The sequence below is a fragment of the Macaca nemestrina genome, chromosome 12 (assembly GCF_043159975.1).
Source record: "Macaca nemestrina isolate mMacNem1 chromosome 12, mMacNem.hap1, whole genome shotgun sequence".
Lineage (NCBI taxonomy): Eukaryota > Metazoa > Chordata > Mammalia > Primates > Cercopithecidae > Macaca > Macaca nemestrina.
In genome coordinates, this window is record NC_092136.1 from 13,083,894 (window position 1) to 13,106,586 (window position 22,693).

The 22,693-nt window shown below is 49.2% G+C and overlaps 1 protein-coding gene and 1 non-coding gene across 5 annotated transcripts in view; one reads left to right on the forward strand and one right to left on the reverse strand.

Moving 5' to 3' along the window:
* LOC105464649 (CD6 molecule) overlaps nucleotides 1-21,712 on the reverse strand; it is a 50,494-nt gene extending 28,782 nt beyond the window's left edge. Inside the window, exon 1 of one of the 4 annotated variants that reach the window (XM_011712688.2) lies at nucleotides 21,358-21,712. In XM_011712688.2, coding sequence (XP_011710990.2) covers nucleotides 21,358-21,406 — 49 coding nt within the window. In that variant the 5' untranslated portion in view covers nucleotides 21,407-21,712. Of the gene's footprint in view, nucleotides 1-11,757; nucleotides 13,333-21,357 lie in introns of those variants that run through there. The other 3 variants (XM_071074532.1, XM_011712686.3, XM_011712687.2) reach the window with 3 other exon arrangements.
* On the forward strand, nucleotides 7,717-7,821 carry LOC112423617 (U6 spliceosomal RNA). The gene has a single exon (XR_003014105.2). It is a non-coding gene; the product is annotated as a U6 spliceosomal RNA (small nuclear RNA).
* Nucleotides 21,713-22,693: the final 981 nt, after the last annotated feature.

Consider the following 22,693-nt stretch of genomic DNA (forward strand, 5'->3'; position numbering starts at 1 on the left):
GAAAAAACCGTCTACCATATCATAGGCATCAGAAAGAACACTGGGTTGAAATTAAACATGCCTGGGTTAGAAATCCAGCTTCTTCCTTACTATAGTGTGACCTTGGGCAAATCTCTCCATATGCCCAACTTGCCTTCCTCACCTCACAGTTACATATATTTAAAAAAGCCTCACAAGCTGGGCATAGTGGTTCACGCTTGTAATCCCAGCACTTTCAGTGGCTGAGGCAGGAGGATCGCTTGAGGCCAGGAGTTTGAGGACGGCCTGGACAACATAGAGAGACCCTATCTCTACAAAACAAATTTAAAAATAAAAAAATGAGGCTGGGTGCTGTGACTCACGCTGTAATCCCAGCACTTTGGGAAGCCAAGGTGGGTGGATTGCTTGAGCACAGGAATTCGAGACCAGCTTGGGCAACATGGCAAAACCCCATCTCTACCAAAAATGCAAAAAATTAGCTGGGCATGGTGGTGCACACCTGTGGTCCCAGCTACTCGAGAGGCTGAGGTTGGAGGATCACTTGGGCCGAGGAGTTTGAGGCTGCAGTGAGCCAAGATCGTGTCACTGCACTCCTTGGCGACAGAGTGAGACTGTCTCTCTCTTTCTCTCTCTCTCTCTATATATATATATGAATATACATGAATAAATAAATAAATAAATAAGCCGGATACATATTTGTAGTTCTAGCTACTGAGGAGGCTGAGGCAGGAGGATCAATTTAGCCCAGGAGTTCGAGGTTGCAGTGAGCTATGATCGTCACTACACTCCAGCCTGGGCAACAGGGTGAGATTCCACCTCTAAACCGAAAACAAAACAAAACAAAAACCTCACAGGGCTAAGGTAAGATTACCAAACACAACCCCAATACCCGGCCCACGGCAAATGCCCAAGATCCTGTGGAATCAATGACTATAGCTGCAAATATGTGAAAGATGAATATGTGTGCATATATGCATCGTAGATGGAAAAAACAGATTAAAAACAACATATTCAGATGATCATAGCCTTCTAGATATAATGTATAGAAAAATGGCTGATGAGGCCAAATGCGGGGCTCACGCCTGTAATCCCAGCACTTTCGGAGGCCGAGGCGGGTGCATCACCTGAAATTGGGAGTTCAAGACTAGCCTGACCAACATGGAGAAACCCTGTCTCTACAAAGAATACAAAACAATTAGCCAGGCGTGGTAGCACATGCCTGTAATCCCAGCTACTTGAGAGGCTGAGCAGGAGAATCACTTGAACCCAGGAGGCAGAGGTTGCAGTGAGCCGAGATTGAGCCATTGCACTCCAGCCTGGGCAACAAGAGCAAACTTCATCTCAAATAAAAAGAAAGGAAGGAAGGAAGGAAGGAAGGAAGGAAGGAAGGAAGGAAGGGAGGGAGGGAGGGAGGGAGGGAGGGAGGGAGGGAGGGAGGGAGGGAGGGAGGGAGAAGTGGCTGATGATACGTCATAGATTTCAGGAGGCTCATACTTTGATCTGAAAGCTATACCCTTTTGTATAAATCACAGACAACAATATTCACATGCAGATGTGTGCAGGGATATTTTCTGCAGAACTGTTTGTAACAGAAGAAAAGTAGAAGTAATCTAACCATCCATCAGCTGGAAATAAACAGACTGTATTGTATCATAGGCTGGATTATTCCCATGAAGGAATGAACTAGATGCATATCTACCCACTTGGTTAGATTTTGAAAACAATGAGAAAAGTATAATAAGTTGCAGAACAATATGACCAGTAGGGTACAATTTATATAAAATATAGCACATGTCTCAACACCATCCATTGTGTATGGAGACGTTTTTTGTGTAATAGGAGTATAAAAATGTGAGAGAAAAGGGTACACACACCACACTTTGGACTGTGTGTTCTAGGGAGGAAAGGATAAGAATTATTTCAACAGTAACAGTATCTGTATAGTTTTTTTTCTTATTAATACAGATCTGAGCAAATATGGCAAAAGTATAAACATTTTCTAAATCGGGGTGATGAGGATGCATTGGGTTCATTAAAACATTCTCAGGCCAGGTGCAGCGGCTCACGCCTGTAATCCCAGCACTTTGGAAGGCCGAGGCAAGTGGATCACTTGAGGTCAAGAGTTCAAGACCAGCGTGACCAACATGGTGAAACCCCATCTCTACTGAAAATACAAAAATTAGCCGGGTGTGGTGGTGTGTGCCTGTAGTCCCAGCTACTTGGGAGGAGGCAGGAGAATCACTTGAATCCAGAAGGTGGAGGTTGCAATAAGCCGAGATCGCACAACTGCACTCCAGCCTGGGTGACAGAGTGAGACTCCATCTCAAAAACAAACAAACAAATAAACAAACCCCATTCTAGTGCATTTCTGTGTGTTTGCAATATTCCTCTCTAACAAAATGTCTGGAAGATTCTACTGGAGGCTAGTAACAACAGTTATCTTTGAAGGTAGCTATTGGTAAGTTTTTAAAGTTTTTTTTTTGTATTTTCTTTTTTTTTTTTTTTTTTTCCTGAGACGGAGTCTCGCTCTGTCGCCCAGCCTGGAGTGCAGTGGCCGGATCTCAGCTCACTGCAAGCTCCGCCTCCTGGGTTCATGCCATTCTCCTGCCTCAGTCTCCCGAGTAGCTGGGACTACAGGCGCCGCCACCTCGCCCGGCTAGTTTTTTGTATTTTTTAGTAGAGACAGGGTTTCACCGCACTAGCCAGGATGGTCTCGATCTCCTGACCCCATGATCCGCCCATCTCGGCCTCCCAAAGTGCTGGGATTACAGGCTTGAGCCACCTCACCCGGCCTTTTTTTTGTATTTTCTAAATTCTGTACTATTTTCACTAAATACAATTTTAGTAAAATAAAAAATAAAAACAGAAAAATTTTTAAATAAAAGCATATATGAAAAACCTTTGTAAATTGTCCGAGTCATATCAATGCACCCTGCCAATGATTCTTGTGCTCTTCTCTAAGTAAGAAAGCCATGGATTTTTATAGTTTTAAATTCTTGAATCTCCTTAACAATGCTCAGAAGTAGGCACGGTTGTTATCACCACCGTGCAGGTGGGGAAATGTAGGATTCAAGAGACAAGGAACTTTCTTGGACAACAGAGCCCCTAAGAGGCAGAGCAGGGATTTGAACCCAGAAAGAGGGTCTCCTGGGCTCTGATAAACACCTCAGCATGTGCTGTGAATGCTCAACAAATTCTAGTTACTCTTATTATTAATGGAAGCCCCTAGAGCTCACTTTACCTCCCCCAGCATTTCTTGAGCCATGCCCAGGGCCAGGCCCACGCTGGGCTCTGCCGTGGAAAGTAAAGATAATAGAGCCCGTGGTCCAGCCTGGAGGTCAGGCGTTAAGAGCTGACTCAAATCCTGTTCCTCTGAGGTAGGTGCAGAGGCAAGAGACATGCTTGAGGAACTTGGAGGAGGGACAGGGCTGCTCTGCAAGTTGTGAGGCTGGTAAGTGAGTCCAGGAAGGTACTGCAGGGGAGGTGCCCTTTGGGCCAGGACTTGAAGGTCAAAGAGCATTTCACTGAGGCAGATCCACATTTCCTGAGGACTTCCTCTGTGCTGAGTGCTTTGCAGACGTTGCCTCATGGCTACCTTGTGAGGAGGTACTATTATGAAACCCATTTGACAGACAAAGAGGCTCAGAGAAATTAAGTTCCTAGCCCACGGTCACATAGCCTGACATTGACAGAGCCAGAATTCAAATCCAAATTTGAATTTGTTCCCCAGATTCACTCTTTCTACTCTTCAGGCGCCCTCAACAAGTGTAAAGAGTTAACAAGGCATTCTAGGGAGAGAGTACAGCTCGAGCAAACACCTGGAGGTGGGACAGAAGCTGGTAGGCCAGGCTTAGACACTCAAGGTATGAAATTCAAGAACAGAATTCCCCAGAGCATGGCCCTCTGTGCAAAGGCTGGGCTAGGTTTCTGCAGGCTGGGAGGAGGAGGAGTGAAGGCTGAAACTGCTGAGCTCTCAGCGATTTTCCAGGGGGCCTGCCCCCACCCACTGGCTCTCAGGAGGGGCCCTGGTTCGAGGTCTCCCAGAGCTGCAGCAGCAGCAGTTTTAGGGTGAATAAAGCTTGTGTGTGGGCAAGGGGTGAAAATCCTGCCCGCTCCAGGGAGTGATGCTGAGACCTTTCCAGGGTGGCCTAAAGCCCCCAAAGAGAAAGCCCCCTTGAGATCAGACATCCAGAAGCCATCAGACATCATCAGCATCCATCCTTGGAAGGAAACACAGCCTCTCCCGAGCAGGTGGGAGTGTGGGCTGGGCTGGGACCAGAAAGTCTCTTTGGGGCATCAGGGACAGGCTAGGCTCACCAGACACATGTCCTGTGCCCATCCATATCCTAAGAACAGCCCCCTCCTCACCTACCACTCACCTCCTCTCTTTAAATAAATCCAGATTCAAAGAGAAGCTGGGGGAGGCACCGGGGATGTTCAGACTGATGCTTCGTGGCCACCTTGTGTCCTTAATAGCTGGGGGCTGACAGTGGCCAAAGGCCACATGGATCCATGTGGCTCAGAGTCCCACTGGATTCAGGGATTCAAATTCAGGAAAAAAATATGGGTTCCCTGGAAGGAAGGTAACATCTGAATGCCCACCATGTGCCCCAGCTTTACGTAAACAGCACACACTCTTTTATTCATCTCTACGAGGAGCCTGTGAAGGCTCAGTTTTCCGGATGAGAAAACTGAGGCTCCGCAGCATGAAATGACTTGCCTAAGGCCACAGTTACTAAGAGGTGGAGCGAGACTTCCGGTCTCTCTACATCTGATCTCATACTCTCAGCTATCAGCCCAGATGACTGTCCCCTACTCCTCTCCACAAGTCGTATAGGATGCTTCTGAGGTGGCTCAAAGTCCTTTCGAGTTCCCATCTATCTTAACCCTTAGTCAGGGAGATGCCACTCATTCACTCCATTGTCTCAGCTAGGCTCTGGGCCAGGCCCCATGCCCTGGTAGAAGATACAGATGCACTCCTAGTTGATTATGAGCTGTTGTAAGTGCTATCCTCGGGCTTGGAACAAAGTACTCTGGAAAAAACAAAGTTAGGATAACTCACTCCAAAGAACAGGGGACAATTGGGAAGGGTTTTAGAGGATGAGTAGGAGTTCTTCGGGGTAAGAAATCAATGGAAAGATACCTCTTTCCAGGCCTTTGCCAAATGACCTGAGAGATGTAGCTTGCGTCTCTCCAGAGGATGAGTGGGCTAGGAGCAGAGATTAAGCAGGGCAATGACCCACCTCTTCCTCCATTACCCCCCACCACACACACACACCACACACATGCATACGTGTACACACACACGCCATACACACACTACATACATTGCTATGAGTAGCTGAATTGTTCCCCTCTTCTTAAAACAGTCCTAATTTCCAGTACCCCAGAATGTGACCTTATTTGGAAATAGGGTCTTTATAGAGGTGATCAAGGCCATCAGGGCAGGCCCCAATTCAATATGACTGTTGTCCTCACAGAGGGGGGCCATTTGGACACAGGCACATGCGCAAAAGGAGAATGCCATTTTAAGATAAGGCGGAGATTGGGATGATGTTTCTACAAGTCAAGAAATGCCCAGGATTGCCAGCAAGCCACCAGAAGCTCAGAAGAGAATAGCTCCCCTCTCCCAGCCCTCACACGGAACCAGTCCCACTGACTCCTTGATCTTGGACTTTGAGCCTCCAGAACTGTGAGACAATACATTTCTGTTTTTTGTTTGTTTGTCTGTTTTTGAGACAGAGTCTCGCTCTGTTGCCCAGGCTGGAGTGCAGTGGCACCATCTCGGCTCACTGCAACCTCTGCCTCCCAGGTTCAAGCGATTCTCCTGCCTGAGGCTCCTGAGTAGGGATTACAGGCACTTGCCACCTCACCCGACTAATTTTTGTATTTTTAGTAGAGACAGGGTTTCACCATGTTGGCCAGGCTAGTCTTGAACTCCTGACCTCAGGTGATCTGCCCGCCTCAGCCTCCCAAAGTGCAGGGATTACAGGTGTGCGCCACCGTGCCTGGCAGAGACAATACATTTCTGTTGCTCTGGCCACTCAGTTTGTTGCAGCAATTCTAGGAAACTAAACCACAGGTGAACCTGCCACAAAAGCTGCCTCCAGGGCAGGAGCTGGGAGCTGAGAAGAGCTTCTAGGGCATTCTGGATTAGGGGTGTTGAGAGCGGGGTACCGTAAGGAACCCGTAAGAGGGAGAGATGTGTCCCTCTTTCACTTCCAGATGCCGTAGAGTCTACAAACCCACAAGGGTTTCTCGGAACTGAATTTCAACGTTATGTTGACATGGTTAGGGCTGAGGCAGCCCCCACAGACGCGGGTGATGAAAAGTTCCATAGAGATCTTCAGGGAAGGCTTTAGCATCTACCTAGAGCGCAAAAGCTGAAGAGTGACATGGCCACACCCATTTTACCTCAGAGAGGTTTGGGAACTTGCCCAAGGTCATGGCGGAAGTGGTGGAGCCTGGAGTCGAGGCTGGTCTCAGAGCCACCTGCCAAGTGTGGATCAACACCAGCCCGGCGCCCATCAGCACACCCACCTTCCTGCTGGTGAGACTGAAGGCCCGTGACGCTCCACAGACTCAAAAACTTCCTCCTTCAAGAACGAACAGCCGTGTTGTGTGAAGGTGCTGGCTGAGACTTCTCTCTCTTTGCATTCCTTCTAATGTGGTTGTTACACCGTTTTTACAATAAGGATGACTAATGTTTACATCACATCTGAATTTTCAGCTAGCATTGGGTGGGAGTGATACTGAGGGTGAGTAGAATGGAGGGCAGCCCTTATCAGGACCTTGGGTAAGTCCTTGCTTAAGGACTGTTCCAAGGCCTCAGTTTCTCCATGGTTAAATGGGTGGGCTGGGCCTATCAAATCCTTCCACCAGTTAGCAAAATGCTTCTCAAATCAGGTCTGAGTCAGAAAGACAATTTAAGATATAAGATTAAATGGAATTGAATCACGCAGTAAACAAATTATTCCTTTTCCAATTGTTCTGCCCTGTCTGCCTTAAGGAGAAAGTCTCATTGTGGCGCTACTCAGTCTTTAATACCTAACACTTTTTTTTAAATTTTATTTTTGCAGAAATGGGGCCTTGCGGTGTTGCCCAGGATGTTCTTGAACTCCTGGGCTCAAGCAACCTGCCTGCCTTGGCCTCCCAAAGTGCTGACAGGACAGGCATCAGCCACTGAGCCTGGCCATCTGACACTTGGTAATGAATGGAGAGACAGCTCAGGCTTGGGCAGCAGGCTATTTAATGACACTTATGTTTTCAGAGTTTTCTTTGTTTATATAGATATATTGTATTTACTTAAGTAGTACTGGTTTGAGATACGTGGTAGTGATAGAAGATTTCTAAGTTCAGATAAACTTAGGTTTAAAAAAGGAGTGGGTGGCCGGGTGTGGTGGCCCACACCTGTAATCCCAGCACTTTGGGAGGCTGAGGCGGACGGATCACTTGAGGTCAGGAGTTTGAGACCAGCCTGGCTAACATGGTAAAACCCTGTCTCTACTAAAAATACAATAATTCGCCAAGCATGGTGGGAGTCATGCCTGCCTACAGGTAGTACAAGCCTGCCTGTAGTCCCAGCTACTTGGGAGGCTGAGGCAGGAGAATCACTTGAACCCAGGAGGCAGAGGTTGCAGTGAGCCAAGATGGCACCATTGCACTCCAGCCCGAGCAACAAGAGTGAAACTCAGTCTCAAAAAAAAAGAAAAAGAAAAAGGAAAAAAAGGAGTGGGTGTAAGCTTCGGCAGTACATTTACTGAAACTGGAATGGTACAGAGAAGATTGGCGTGATCCCTGTACAGGTATGACACGCGAAATCATGAAGCATTGCATATCTTTGTTTAAAAAAAGAATAAAAAAAGGAGTTGATGTAAAGAATTGTTAAGTAATGGTATATGCATATAGGGCAAATTAAATCACATCCTTCTACACCTAAAACTCTCTGATGAGCTCCCATTGCCCTTGGATTAATTCCAAACTCTATGATCTATGCCCTCAAGCCCTGCTAGCCTCTCCAACTCCATCTCCTTCACTCCTCCATCCGTCTGAAATCAATCTCATTCCTGCCTCAGGGCCTCGGCCCCTGCTCCTCTCCCTGCTGGGAATGTCCTCTCCCTGATCTCAGCATTCCCAGCTCATCTCATCACTCAGGTCTATATCCCCTCCGAGGCTCTGCCTGGGTCTCCACTGCAACCGCTCTCAGTCCCCTTACTTTGCCTGATTGCCCTTGGTGCACATAGCCCTCTCTGAAATGACCCTATTTTTAAAATGTGTTTACTTTACTGGTCTATTTTTCCCATTAGAATAGAAACTTCTTGAACACTGGGACTTTGTCCCATATCCTCAGTGGTTGAAAAAAGGTGCCCAAAACATAATGTAGTTCAACAAATGAATGGCAAAATTGTAAAGAGGGAGGGAGAACCGGCTCTAAGGTGGAGAGGTGCTGACCCAGACTCCAATATCCGAGGTGGGGCAAGACAGCAGCCACCAGAGGCTCAGTGGAAGGGGAGCTCAAACCTTGGCCTCATTAGCACTAGCCTGCCATGCACTGAGCCACCTGCCTCCCTCCCACTGAGGCAGCAAAGAGAACCAAGTCAGCAACTATTAATGCAGAAGGAATAGTGGAATTATAACATCACCACCAGGTGACTATCCTTATAATAACTGATTCCGGCAAAAATCAATAATAATGTTACAACTAGCGGGCAAAGGTTTGAGGAAGATCAAGATATTTACATATTCTCAAAGAATCTACCCACAAGATGCATGTTGAATACAAAGGGGGAAATTATCTTTACAGCAGAGAAATCTAGCAGACAACACGTTAGCCAAGCAAGTTAGACCACCAGAGAGGGGACAGGGCAAGCCCACGTGCCTCCTGATATGATTCACTGGGAAGGACAAAACTTGCTTCTGTGATATTCCTGCCAAAGAGGCACGACTTAAATTGAACCACGAAGAACCATCAGACGATCCAGATAAGGGCCGTTTTACAGCATAACTGCTTCTATGCTTCAAAAAATCAATGTCATGAAAGAGAAAGAAAATCTGAGAAATCATTCCAGATTCAAGGAGAATAAAGAGATGAGAATTAAACGCAGCATATTGAACAAAATTTTCTTTTGTCTTAGAAGATATTGTTGGAACCACTGGCAAAATCTGAATAAATTCTGTCGATTATCCAATAGAATTGTATCAATAGTAATTGCCTAGTTTTGATAAATGTACTGTGGTTATGTAAGAAAATGTCTGTATGCAAAAAAGAAAAAAAAACAACACACATGGGGGTATCTAGGAGAAGGGGACATTACAATTTCTCTCAGTTTGTGGGGAAAGCAATAGAAAAACAGACACATTGAAAGGAAATAATAAAGCAAATGTGGAAAATTGTTAGCAGTTGGAGAGTCTGGGGAAAGAGCATGTGGAAATTCTTTGTATTGTTCTTGCAGCTTCTCAGTAAGCCTGAAATTAGGCTGAAATTAAACGTTAAGTGAAAAAACCGGCCAGGTGCAGTGGCTCACGTCTGTAATCCCAGCACTTTGGGAGGCTGAGGCGGGAGGATCACTTGAGGTCAGGAATTCAAGACCAGCCTGACCAACATGGTGAAACCCCGTCTCCACTAAAAATACAAAAACTAGCTGGGTGTGGTGGCGCAGGACTGTAATCCCAGCTACTCGGGAGGCTGAGGCACGAGAACCGCTTGAACCCGGGAGGTGGAGGTTGCAGTGAGCCGATATCACACCACTGCACTCCAGCCTGGGCAACAAGAGTGAGACTCTGTCTCAAAAAAAAAAAAAAAAAAAAAAAAGTTAAGTAAAAAAACAAAGAGAAGGCAGAGCCTGAGGACTAGAGGAGCCGCTGGAGGGGCTGGGCAGAGTAGCTGCATGAAGCCAGCTCCTCACTGCCCAGGGTCACCTGTGTTCCTGTCAGACCACGTCAGGCCACACTGGGCCATAGCAGTCCCCTGCAATCTCTCTAGGGGTGGGGGTGGGGAGTTAAGCCTGTGCCTGGTTCACGCAGGCCCCGCCAGGCCCTGCTGGGCGGGCAGTGTGGGAAGAGGCCCTGGGAAGAAGGCCTGTGGCCTGGGCTTCTCAGCCCTGCTCCAAGACCCTGGGGCATGTCGTTCCCCACTTCGCACCTCGCTTTCCTCCTCTGACAAATAGGAGATGGCTGGCAGCTCGCTGGGGTTTCTTCCAGCTCAGACACTGTCATGATATTTCTAGAATCCCATCCTGGCAAAGCAACACATTTGTTCAAGGAGCTGAATCCAGTTGGCAACTGTGCATCTTTTAGTTTGGCTGAAGGAGGGAGGGAGGGAAAATGAGAGCACACCAGGCGGAGTGGGGAACGGGCCTCCTGCAGGCCTGGGGGGCTTCCTCAGCTGTCTCCGCCCCCGGCTGCTCCCGGGCACCCCTCCTGAAAGAGGTGAACACCCTAGCAAAAAGGGTACTGATCCTCCCTCCAAACCCCAGTGACCGGAAGTGGCTCTGCTCCCAGCTCTGTCAGCAACTGGCGGCATTACTTAAGCTCTCTGGGCGTCCGTCTGCCCTTCTGTAGAATGAACAAAGTCATGCTTGGCTTTGCATCTGACTCTGAGGACACAGTGACTTCATCTCTGCGTTCTCTCTGCCACAGCGCTCAGTACATGACTCCAAGTCAGAAGTGGGGCCTCAGATGGGACTCCCGAGACACCCCAAGAAGCCCCTAGCCCTGACACCCCTCGTCATTCTTACAGCCCATGTCCCCACAAGACCCTAGTCCCCGGCCCCAGGCACGGACGCCCCCCCCCGTCCCCCCGGGCATCTGCTGGCACCTCCTGGAGACCTCAGCCCAGCTCAGGGTCTTCATGGAGACTGGGGGTGGCCTGGACACTTATTGGACGGACTTTTGAGTGTGCCCCCACCCCCAGCACAAGGTGAAGACCCACATGGGAGACCCTCCCATACCAGTGAAAACGGGACCACATTCCTATGATAGGGCCATCTCCCTATCTCTCAGCATCTCCCTGGGACCAGAGACCCAGCCCCGGAGCTTCCTCCTCAGCCCTGCCTCCTGCCTCCTGGCCTCTCTCAGCTGCCATTTTCAGGCAGAAGGCGGTCGGGCTGCAGGAGCCTACAAAATGGAGGGTGGGAAGCTGGGCTTCCCTCTGCCTCCCTCTGTTGTCCCTGAGAGCGCCTCCCCGGCCCCAGTTGGAGTAGCAGCGGCGGCCACAGCTCTCTCCTAACACCATAAGGAGCCTGGCATTTCTCCAAGCATGTCACCGCCAGCATCTAGAGAGCCCCACACAGCCCTGAGCTCCCATTAGCCCTGCTTTACAGCCGGGAAACGAAGGCTGGGCATGGCCACTCAGCCCGAAGGAGGAGAGCTCAGGCTCCACATAGTTCCAGGACAGCCCAGCTCTTGGTGGGTGAGGTGAAAAGTCCCTGGGGGAAGGGCGGACCTTTCCTGCAGGGGTCTTGAGGTGGGGAGGGGTCCCCGGCCCAAACCCTACCCCGGCCCAAACCCTACCCAATTCCCGGGCTGGGAAAAAGCACTGAGTTTGGAGTCATGAGGTCAAAGCAAGTATCCGTCATCTATTAGTGGTGCGATCTAGGAAGAGTCAGTCTCTCTCTCTGAGCCTGCCGCTTACTCAGTAAAATGGAAGTATTAAACAGTAGCGCATACCTCCTAGGGCTGTGACGAGGGGAAGGCAGGTTTACATATTTGCAGAGTGCTACACGGGAGGACGTGATCCTCGTACTGCCTGCCTAACACTATGTATATTTTGTGGCTCACCTTCCATGGGCCGGTCCCCGTGCTTGGCGCTCATGGAATCCTCATGGCACACCAGTCTGGGTCAGGAGGCAGAAAAGAGCGTGGACCTCAGCTCCTTTGGGAATTTCGGTCCTGCCCACCCAACGTGACCAACAGGACCAGCAGGGCTGGCTCGTCAGCACCTCCCCTCAGCCAGCCCCTCACAGGCTGTCCCACCTCCAGGTTTCTGCTCAAATGGGTCTCTCTTTCTTTTAATTAAGTTAATTAATTATTTGAAACAGAGTCTCTGTTGCCCAGGCTGAAGTGCAGTGGTGCAATCTTGGTTCACTGTAACCTCTGCCTCCCAGGTTCAAGCAATTCTCTTCCCTCAGCCTTCCAATTAGCTGGGATTACAGGTGCCCCACATCCCCCCAACCACACCTGGGTAATTTTTGTATTTCTTAACTAGAGACGGGGTTTCACCATGTTGGCCAGGCTGGTCTCAGACTCCTGACCTCAAGTGACCCGCCCTCCTTGACCTCCCAAAGTGTTAGGGGTTACAGGCTTGAGCCACTGCGCCCGGCCTTCAAATGGCTTTTTTCTGAAATACTTTTTTTTTTTTTTTGAGACAAGGTCTTACTCTGTTGTCCAGGCTGGAGTGCAGTGGTGAGATCATGGTTCACTGCAGCCTCACCCTCCTGGGCTCAAGCGATTCTCTGCCTCAGCCTCCCGAGTAGCTGGAACTACAGGCATGAATCTCACACCCGGCTAACTTTTTAATTTTTTGTAAACATGGGGGTCACACTGTGTCGCCTAGGCTGGTCTGGAACTCTTGGACTCAAGTGATCCTCCCACTTTGGCCTCCCAACATGCTGGGATTACAGGTGTGAGCCACCAAAAAGGGCTGAAATCCTTTATTCCCCCTTAACTTCTTATTTTCAAACTATGGACTCACAAGAAGTTGCCAAAATAGCAAAGAGAAATCCTGGGTACCCATCAGCCAACTTCCACAGTGGTGACATATCATGACATGGATTTCAATTCAACATTAGCCACCAGCCTGGGACAAAATACATAACTTTCCGAACCTCAGTTTCCCCACCCATAAAAAAGGGGTGATTGTCCTCATGTTGTCAGGGTGGAACAGCATACGCATAGCTGGTGCTTGGAGAACATTAAGTCCCCGGTAATGGGTGGTGGTTGCAGCTGTCACTGGATTGCACCTGTTGCCACACCTATCCCAGGTTGGTGCTGGTGTGTCTTACCACGACACTATAAACTGTTCAAGGGCAAACCTTCATGTCCCATGGCAGTGCCAGCACAGGGCCTGGTACTCAGCAGATACTGAGTGAATAAGAAAATATGGAGCCTGGGCCGGGCTCAGTGGCTCACGCCTGTAATCCAAGCACTCTGGAAGGCTAAGGCGGGTGGGTGGATCACCTGAGGTTAGGAGTTCGAGACCAGCCTGGCCAAAATGGTGAAACCCTGTATCTACTAAAAATACAAAAAATTAGCTGGGCATGGTGGTGGGTGCCTGTAGTCCCCTTACTTGGGAGGCTGAGACAGGAGAATCACTTGAACCTGGGAGGTGGAGGTTGCAGTGAGCCAGGATCATGCCATTGCACTCCAGCTTGGGTAACAGAGCGAGAATCCGTCTCAAAAAGAAAAAAAAAAAAAAGAAAAAAGAAAACGAAACAAAATATGGAGGCTCCTGCCTAGCAAGCTCTCCCCTGGCTCATGGTTCCTCTTTAATTTTGCCTTCCTCCTGGCCCCGAGGTGCATGGCAACCCCCAGGCAAACCCCATGAGGGCATGCCATGATGAGGGAGGCAGCCACACTTGATCCCATCTGTTGCTAAGACTTCCAGGGGGCCCTAGGACCTCAGAGGTCCTTCAGGGCTGTTCCTAGACTCAGTGGTGAGGCTGCAAGGCTAGGAGTTGGCATCTAAGGAAGAAACCCTATACTAGAATAGAGCCCACAGGGCAGCTGGCTAGACACAAGCCAGGCAACTCCCACACAATGGAAAAAGCACCGGCCTGCTGGCTGGGAGACCCAAGCTCAAGTCCCGACAAGTCTCTTAGCCTCGCTAAACCTCAGTTTCCTCGTCTATAAAATGAGGTCGCCATGTGGGTGACAGAGCTCATTGTGCAAACAGCACTATGTTAACCGCCAAGTCCTGTATTCACATAGGCAAGGGATTATCTTTGGTCTTGCTGTAGAGCATTTATAAGCTAACATTTCTGAGCCCTGCATTTTGTTCGGCTATTTTCAGATACATCATCTACGTTAACTTGTACACTTTGGTGAGCTGGAGATTTTTATCTCTAGCATGCAGGCAAAGAAACCACCCTGGGGCCATGCAGAGATGGAATTCAGAACCCACGTCTGCCTGGCTCCAGAGTCCATGATTCTATAGGACAGGATGCCGGCTGGGGTTGATACTGTGCCCTTCCTAGGGCGAAGTGTCTAGTGGCTGGATCTCTGCTCCATATAGCCAGGTGCCCTGCTCCATAACCTGTAAAGCCTCAAGGAACATACATAAAGTACAAGCGTGTTTAGGCTGGGTCCTTAGTGTGCAGTTTACCCAGTTTTCCAGGAAGGAAACTAGGGCCAGAGAAAGGAAGGAACTTGCCCAAGATTCCCCAGCAAGTTAGGACCAGAGCTAGTTCTCAAAGTCCACACCCACCTTACTCCTCCTCAAGGTTCCTTCTCCTCCCCAGGCTGCAGGAGCCCAGTTTCCCAGAGCTGAATCAAGGGACATGAGCTTGGGTGCCCCCCAACCTCAAGGCTCACTGGGAAAATCCAGGGACTTCCCAGGGTGCTGGGGAGCCCCTGATATGGGGGTCTCATGTCCCCCAGGCTGCTGAGCAGTCAGCGTCCCCAGGCTCGGTCTTATCAGGGGACACAGTGCCCACCCTCTTTGTCCTTTCTCTGGATCAGTGTTTCCAAAGCACAGGGCACATACATGAAACTATGCAAAATGATTTAGTGATTGACTTGGCATTATCTACCACTATCCTGCATGGTGAGGAAGTTATGCATGTTCTTTATTTCCCTGTCAGCCTTTCTAATTACAGACTTGGAGGAGGAAATCTCCCATGGGGTTAGTCGCTAAAGTCTCTCTGACATCTACAACCCTCCCTTTTTGGGAAAGCAGCAGATGCATCTGGCTAGCATTTAATGACATGGTTTTATTTCCATTATGTTTATTTTCCAAATGATCATCATGATGGTGATTTACAATGAATGACTTTCCATTTAAGGGAGTGATACAAAGTTTCTTCTCAAAATAAATGTATTTACATTTTAAAACATCAATTAAGAAAGAGTAGCCAGGCATGGTGTCAGGCGCCTGTAATCCCAGCTATTTGGGAGGCTGAGGTGGGAGGATCCCTTGAACCCAAGAGTTTGAAGCTGCAGTGAGCTATGGTCTTGACACTGCACTCCACCCTCAGCAACAGAGTGAGACCCCATCAAAAAGAAAGAAAGAAAGAGAAAGAAAAGAAAATAGAAGAGAAGGAAGAAAGGGAAAAGAAATGGGTGCAGTGGCTCACACCTGTAATCCAGCACTTTGGGAAGCTGAGACAGGCGGATCATGAGGTCAGGAGATTGAGACCATCCTGGCTAACATGGTGAAACCCTATCTCTATTAAAAATACAAAAAATTAGCTGGGTGTGGTGGCACGCACCTGTAGTCCCAGCTACTCAAGAGGCTGAAGCAGTAGAATCACTTGAACCTGGGAGGTGGAGGTTGCAGTGAGCTGAGATCGCATCACTGTACTCCAGCCTGGTCAACAGAGCGAGACTCTATCTCAAAAAAAAAAAAAAAAAAAAAAAAAAAAAGAAGGAAATTACGTTAAGCAAATTGCCCGGTGGATGATGCGTTGGCCAACACAACACTGGGAAGGTGGACTAGAATAAAGTGCTCTGGGAAGAGCTACTCTGGATAACTTACCATGAGTCTGGAGAGGGGCCAGTGCTGAGGACAGGATGGAGGGCCTGGAGGCCATGGTGGCTGAGGCAGTAGATGCAGCCTGGGGATCCCAGCCCCACCAGGGTCTGCTCAGGGCAGGCCTGAGCACATGGCATGGATGTTAAAGCTCGTGGTGTCCCATGTGTGGTCCAGGCAAGTAGAGGGTGGCCACACACCTGGGAGGTTTATCCTTCAAGCTCCTGTCCCAAAGGACAGTTGGGGCCACCTGTTTATTCCTCTTTGCCCCAGAGAGAAGGCTGATTCCTTAACTCAGAATCTAACAGCTGGGGGCCAAATTTAATTCTTGAATGTTCTATAAATATAATAAATAAGGCCTTCATGTGGTCTGAATGAGGAGGGCCGTGGGCAGTGTTTCTCACTCATTCTAGATCCCTCTGTAAAGTCCGAGCTTCAGCACCCTAGGAGCTACCCCGTTCCATGGCCCCAATACAGTGAAGGCCACGCTAAGTGTCCTCATCAGTCATTGACCTGTGGCCAGAGAGCCAAGCTAAGCTGGGAGAAAGACGCAGAAGCCTGTCATACATTATTTATGTATCTATGAGATGAAGTGTTGCCAGGCAGGAAGAATGTGAAAAGAGGTCAGCATAGAAAAGTAAACATGTGTGTTTAATTCAGTCCAATCAAGCGATAAGGCCAGATGCAGGGCAGATGTAGGGGATTAGGTTTGTATAACTTGGATTCAGAGGTCATAGGTCAAGAAGCCAGCCCAGTTGGAGGGCACGGACTATCAAAAAGGGCAGAAGTGCATCCATCAGCAACACAGGTGAACCGTATCTTATGTTTTGGCAAAACAACAAAAACGCCGACCTCAGCTCAGTCCACTGAGATGGAAAACTTCAACCTGCTTGGCGTAACCCAAGTTACCTGCAATGGCGCCATTGTTTTCTCCTTAGTAAGTGGCTTTTAAACCCAGGAAGATTAGAATTTAGAAAATAGAGATGATTAAATAAACAAACACTCATAGTATGTATCCATTGGTGTTAAATGTAAGTTGGGTCAAGTTCCGTGAGTTGTATAAAATCCTATATTTGTGATATTTAAAAACATTTGGCCACTGAGTTCCTCAGGAATGTGAGCAGGTAATTGACTTCGGTTCAATTTTGAAGCAGAAAATTTAAAAGAATTTGACAATGTCTGTAAACATTAGAATATTTAAGAGAAGTTGATATTCGCTTTAATAACTCAGAAACAGAAAGTCAAACACCACGTTCTCACTTATAAGTAGGAGCCAAACAACGTGTACTCACGGACGTACAGAATGGAGTGACAGACATCAGAGTCTCCAAAAGGTGGGAGGGTGGGAGGGGAGTGAGGAATTAAAATTACTTATTGGGTACAATGTACCATATTCCAGTGCTGGGTACACTCCAATCCCAGACTTCACCACTACGTAATATAGCCATGTAACAAAACTGCACTTCTACCCCCATATCTATACAAATTTAAAAAATAACTTAATATTCACTTCGCTTATGCTAGCTTTTTAGTTCTGAAAGCTTTTTCTAAAATTCTTGGGAACATTTTGTTTCTTGCTCTATAAAATATGGAATTCATTATATTTGTAAATGTGGTTTAGAATATCAAAGGCAGTGCTATCCAATATAAATATAATGCAAGTAACGTATGTAATTTTAAATATTCCAGGACAACCCTCCCCCTGCTTTTTTTATTGAGACAGGGTCTCCTTCATCGACCAGACTGGAGTGCAGTGGCACAGTAATGGCTCATTGTAGCCTCAAACTCCCGGGCTCGAACCATCCTCCCACCTCAGCCTCCCGAGTAGCTGGGACTACAGGCTTGCACCACCACTCCCAGGCTAATTTTTGTGTTTTTTGGAAATACAGGGTTTTGTCATGTTTCCCCAGTTGGTCTTGAGCTCCTGGGTTCAAGTGATCTTCCTGCCTTGGCCTCCCAAAGTGCTGGGATTATAGGCGTGAATTACCACAACAGACCAGGAACCCCATTTTTAAAAAGTAAAAAGAAATATGTAAACTTAATTGTGATAATAAAATTCATTTAGCCCATCATATCAAAAATATTATCATTTCGACATATAAATCACATAAAATTTGTTGAAATATTTTACATTCTTTCTTGAAACTCATCTTCAAAACCTGTTGTATATTTTACACTTCACACATCTCATTTTGGACTCTCACATTTTAAATGCGTGATTATAGCGGCTACCCTATGGAACAGCACAGAACTAAGGGAGTTTGATTAGCTACGTTTGTGAGGGCATTTATTATTTAAGGATGTTAGGTCTGTTCAACTTCATTTGCTCAAATATTAAAGGCCCATTGAAAATCATTGATCAAAATAACAGGGCTTATAAAATAAAATATGATTAGTATGTTGAACTCACAAGTTAAGAAAAAAGTTCTTAAAAAATTGTTAATTAAAGAATTACTATTTTATTTAAAAGTAGCCACAAACAGCCCTCGAGGACCTCGCCAGCCAGAGCGCAGATGGAGTTAGAGTCACGGAGCTCAGCACTGCCCTGGCGGGAAAGGCCTGGGTCTTTGTTACTGCGTCATAGTGTCAGATCTGGCCAAAAGCTTTCTTGTAGATTGTCTGAACAAAGCATCCCCCTTCCACTGATGAGAAAACACGCTGGCGAAGAAAAGCAGCACAGTCACATGGTGAATTAGAGGCAGGACCAGGGCAGAACCTGGGGTCTCATGATGCCACCCCAACCTCCCCTGTCAAGGGCTTCTAATTCATTCTCTCTGTTCCTTCATCCTGAGTTGTCTGATTAGGAAACTGAGGCAGAGAACTGGAGGCTTGCATCTCTAAGCAACAGAAACCAACAACACAAACCAAGTCCAGGCCCAGAACCCGGGCCGCCTGGGCAGGGGCCCAGAAGATAGGGCCTCCTGCTAGGGTTAGAAAGGGAAGAAGGAGGCTGGGCACGGTGGCTCACGCTTGTAATCCCAGCACTTTGGGAGGCTGAGGTGGGCGGCTCACGAGGTCGGGAGATTGAGACCATCCTGGCCAACATGGTAAAGTCCTCTACTAAAAATACAAAAATTAGCTGGGCATGGTGGCGCGTGCCTGCCATCCCAGCTACTCCAGATGCTGAGGCAGGAGAATCACTTGAACTCGGGAGGCGGAGGTTGCAGTAGCCCGAGATCGGGTCACTGCACTCCAGCCTGGCAACAGAGCAAGACTCTGTCAAAAAAAAGAAAAGAAAAGAAAAAGAAGAAGAAGAAGGAGAGGGGAGGTCTGCCCGAGCACAGCAAGTCCTCAGCCAGGTCTGCCAGTGCAAAGGAGGGCAGGATTCCACCTGCCTGTGGTCCCAGGGCAGAGCCAGGGAGCCCCACCCCAAAATAGTTCTTGGGGTAAAGGCCTGGAACTTCCATACGCACTTCATTCTCCCAGCTCCCTTTCCTCCCTCTTTGCCATCATTTTTCTTTCTCCTTTTTCTCCTTGGAGGTCCTAGTCTCCTTTCCCCAATATGTTAGGCCGAACACAAACTCCCCACAAGCAGAGGTGGGTCAACCTTGCCCTCTGAGGTTGGGTTCTGCTAGGGTTTGGGCCTGCTGAGCCAGACACAGAGGAAGAAAAGCTGAGGCAGGCCTGGGGTGCAGCAGCTCAGTGTCCCTTGCATCAGCCCTGGAGAGAGACAAGGGGGCTGCTTGAAGGTGCCGTCTTCCTCCTGCCTGGAGAGGCCATATTTTTCAGCAGTAGGACATACACCTCTAGCAACCCTCGGGAGAGTTTACAGAAGCCGCGTTTAATGCTCTGAAATCACAGAGTGAGGAAATTATTCCCTGCCCACGGAGTTTTCAGTCCTTCTGCAAAGTCAAGAAGAAAATAGCTACTAGAGCCAGGAGGCCATCTCCTCTCCCCTCCCTCGTCACCCCTTTCACAGAGAGGACGAGCTCTGGGTCTTCACGATCTTTTCACTTTTTGCTAAAGCGTAATAGAAATTGGGTTTTGCCACCATTTGTTTTTATGTTTCTCTTTACCTTTCACCTATGGCAAGTGATACTGATTTTCCACTTATAACAGTGATGTCAAGTTTCCTTTCAAAACTGAGCTTGCATTGATAACAACAAGTGAGTCAAGTAAATATCAACACAGTTTCAAAAACATAAAGTGGATGACAGTACTGGGAAGGAGCAGGTCGGGCGAGAGCTGCCAGGGCGGGACACACTGAACGAAGGAGCTTGGAGGCTCCAGGACTACTTTGCTTGACCTCCCTGAGCTCTGCCCGGGTCTCTGGGTTCCCGCCTCTCCTGTGGGCACCATTCAAAGCCAGTTCTCCTGGCTGGCTGCTGGGCCAGCTGCCACGGCTTGGACGCCAAGGGCACCAATGCCTAGCTCAGCCCCGGCCCTCATTCCCACTGGGAAGCTGAGAAGGAGCTGGTCTGAAGCCCTGGGTCAGGGAAGATCTTTTGGACCCGACTTTACTCTGGAGCCTGTGGCTGGGCTTCATGGGGAAGAGGAAAGGGGGCCGCTTTCGGACAGTCTGTTTCAGCTCAGGGGCAGAAGGCAGCTGAAATTCCGGAGCTGCTGCTCTGGAAAGTCCTGGTAGAGTTAGCAGGGCAAAGCTACACGCACAGAGCCGAAGGCACACAAACTCCAGCTCCCAGAGCCGAATGGCTTTGCCTGAACCAGTATGAGGCCACGGGCTTGGAACACAGGAGATCAAGGCAAGGGAGAGGAGATCAAGGCAGAGAGGAGGGCACCCCCTGCCCAGAGTCTCCCAACATATACCCAGTCCTCCAAGCCAGCTCGATGCCCCCTCCTGACTGGGTCTTCCTGGGTCTCCCCCATCACAAAATGAAAGCACCTGGCTCCCCGGCTGCAGGGTGGACCCAGATTCCCCTGGCCCAGAATTCTGTTTCCACGCCGGTCTCCCAAACCCCAAAATGTGAGAGCTCAATGGGGTCAGGACCTCTTGCATCTCCAGGCCCCTGCCCAGCTCCGGCCAGCTTGGACCCTGCATTCAACAGGGGCCAGCAAGTATCTGGGGAACACAGTCCAGTGCCCCAAACCTTCTGGTCATCTGATTCCCTGGCCCGGGTGGCCAGGTGCCTTGTCACTTGGGGACAGCTTGAGACGTGGGGGTGGCCTTCATGCTCACTTATGCCCTAGACGACCCCAACTGGTTGTGCCAAAGCCATCAGCGCCTGGCTGTCCGGAACTCTCCCTGGCTTCCCTGAGTCCTGTTTTGGGGGTGCTGTCCTGTGATTGGCCTAAGCCTGCTGGACCCCAAGCCTCAGCTTCAGCATGGAAAGTACCACCGTCAATGGTCCTGCCTCTCTGGAAGGTGAATGGTTCCTTCTTAAGAGTTGGCAAGACATAGGAAATGGGGGAGTTCCTGAGCTTAAGGGTGGGAGGGGCACCTCCCTCCTCACACCCTGGGGACCTGTTGGTAAGGCACAAAGTATGCTTCCCACATTCTGTCACTCCAGGAGGCTTCTCATGATGGGCGCCTTGCCCAGGCACAGCCCCATCCCCTTGAGGGGCTCCTGTGTCCTATCCTAGCCCCAGATGCTGGAGCTGCCTGGTACCTGAGTATAGTCTTGGCTAAAAGATCCCAGAAAGGTGACCACAGGCAAACAACCAGAAAGGGGACTGAGAGGGCTGGATCTGGCTCCTCCAGCACTAGTGGCAGGAGATGAGGGAAGGGGGCCTACCTGAGAGGGCTGCTGTCAGCAATCCAGCGATCCCGAAGAAGAGCCACATGTCTGGAGCTGTCTCTGGCTGCTACACGCGGCTGCCTGTGGGAAGCACCATTTTGGGGCCGGGAGGTGGACACGGCCGTTGTGCGCCCCTGGCGCAGGTCTGCTCTGCCCTTCGCTGTTCCTGTTCCTGTGTCTCTCTGCTCTCTCCCCTCCGACACGCATGCGATCAAACCCAACCTGTGAGTGTCTCACGCCTCCCTGTTCTGCTTGTGGTTTTGGTCTGCAGGAAGCTGGGCTGCTGTTACAGGGGCTGGTGGGGAGAGCCCCAGCTGCCGGTGCTGGGAGCCCACCCATCCAGGCTGCACCCCAAGAGTCACGGAGCCAGACACAAGCATGCACACACATCCATGCAGACACACTTCCCCGAGGGTATTCTAAGAAGGCAAGTGGAGGGGCCATGCCTCATTTCTGGTGGCCCAGAAGAAAAAATTGATAATGTAGTAGCTGCTCAATCAGTACCTATTGGAAGAGGGAGGGAATGACCCTGTCATTCTGGGTCCTGGCATTGCCTGTCCCGGTCTGCACGATTTGGCTCTCATGGATTAAATCCTGAGTTTTATCTTAACTTTAGAGGCGATGGTGGTTGGGAAGGAGGGTGTGGTCTTAATGCACTTTTGGAGATAAGAGCCTAAGTCTCCCGTCAGAGAAACATAAATTGGGAAGGGCCTGAGAGATGACCATCCCACAAGTCCTTCTACAGGGAAGGGTGCCAAGGCCCTGTGGGAGCTGCCCCCTCAGATGGCACAGTGGGGCCAGCTCTCCCATCTCCAGGTACCAGACTGGGCATGCCTCTGTGGGAGTCAGGCATGGGAGCTGGGTCTACAAGGCTGAGCAGGCTTTTGATAAGCAGCAATGGTGGGAGGCCCCTGGGCCAGAAGGAACAGCAGGAGTGAAGGGCTGGAGGAAGGAAGCCCAGGGCTGCTGAGAAACCCCAAGTTGCCCCATTGCAGTGCAGCAGACTGACGCTATAGGAAGAAGGCAGGGACCAAGTGTGTTTAATTCACCACGGTACTCCCTGTGGAGCATACGGTAGGAGGCGAATAAATGTTTCTTGAATGAAAAAAGGAATAGATAATTCGGTTGTCCAAGCAGGACCCTGGAAGTGGTCAAATCCAGAAGAGGTTTGGTTCCAAATCCTGGCCCTGCCCCAGTTGGTCCCATCCCAGGTCCACTTCTCCTGGCCCTCCACTTCCTGCATCCTTGCTTGTCTTCATTTCTCCAACATGTGGAATGGGGAGGGGTCCTCCTCCATTGGGTTCGGTCCTAAAGGTGGGTGTATGCATTTGAT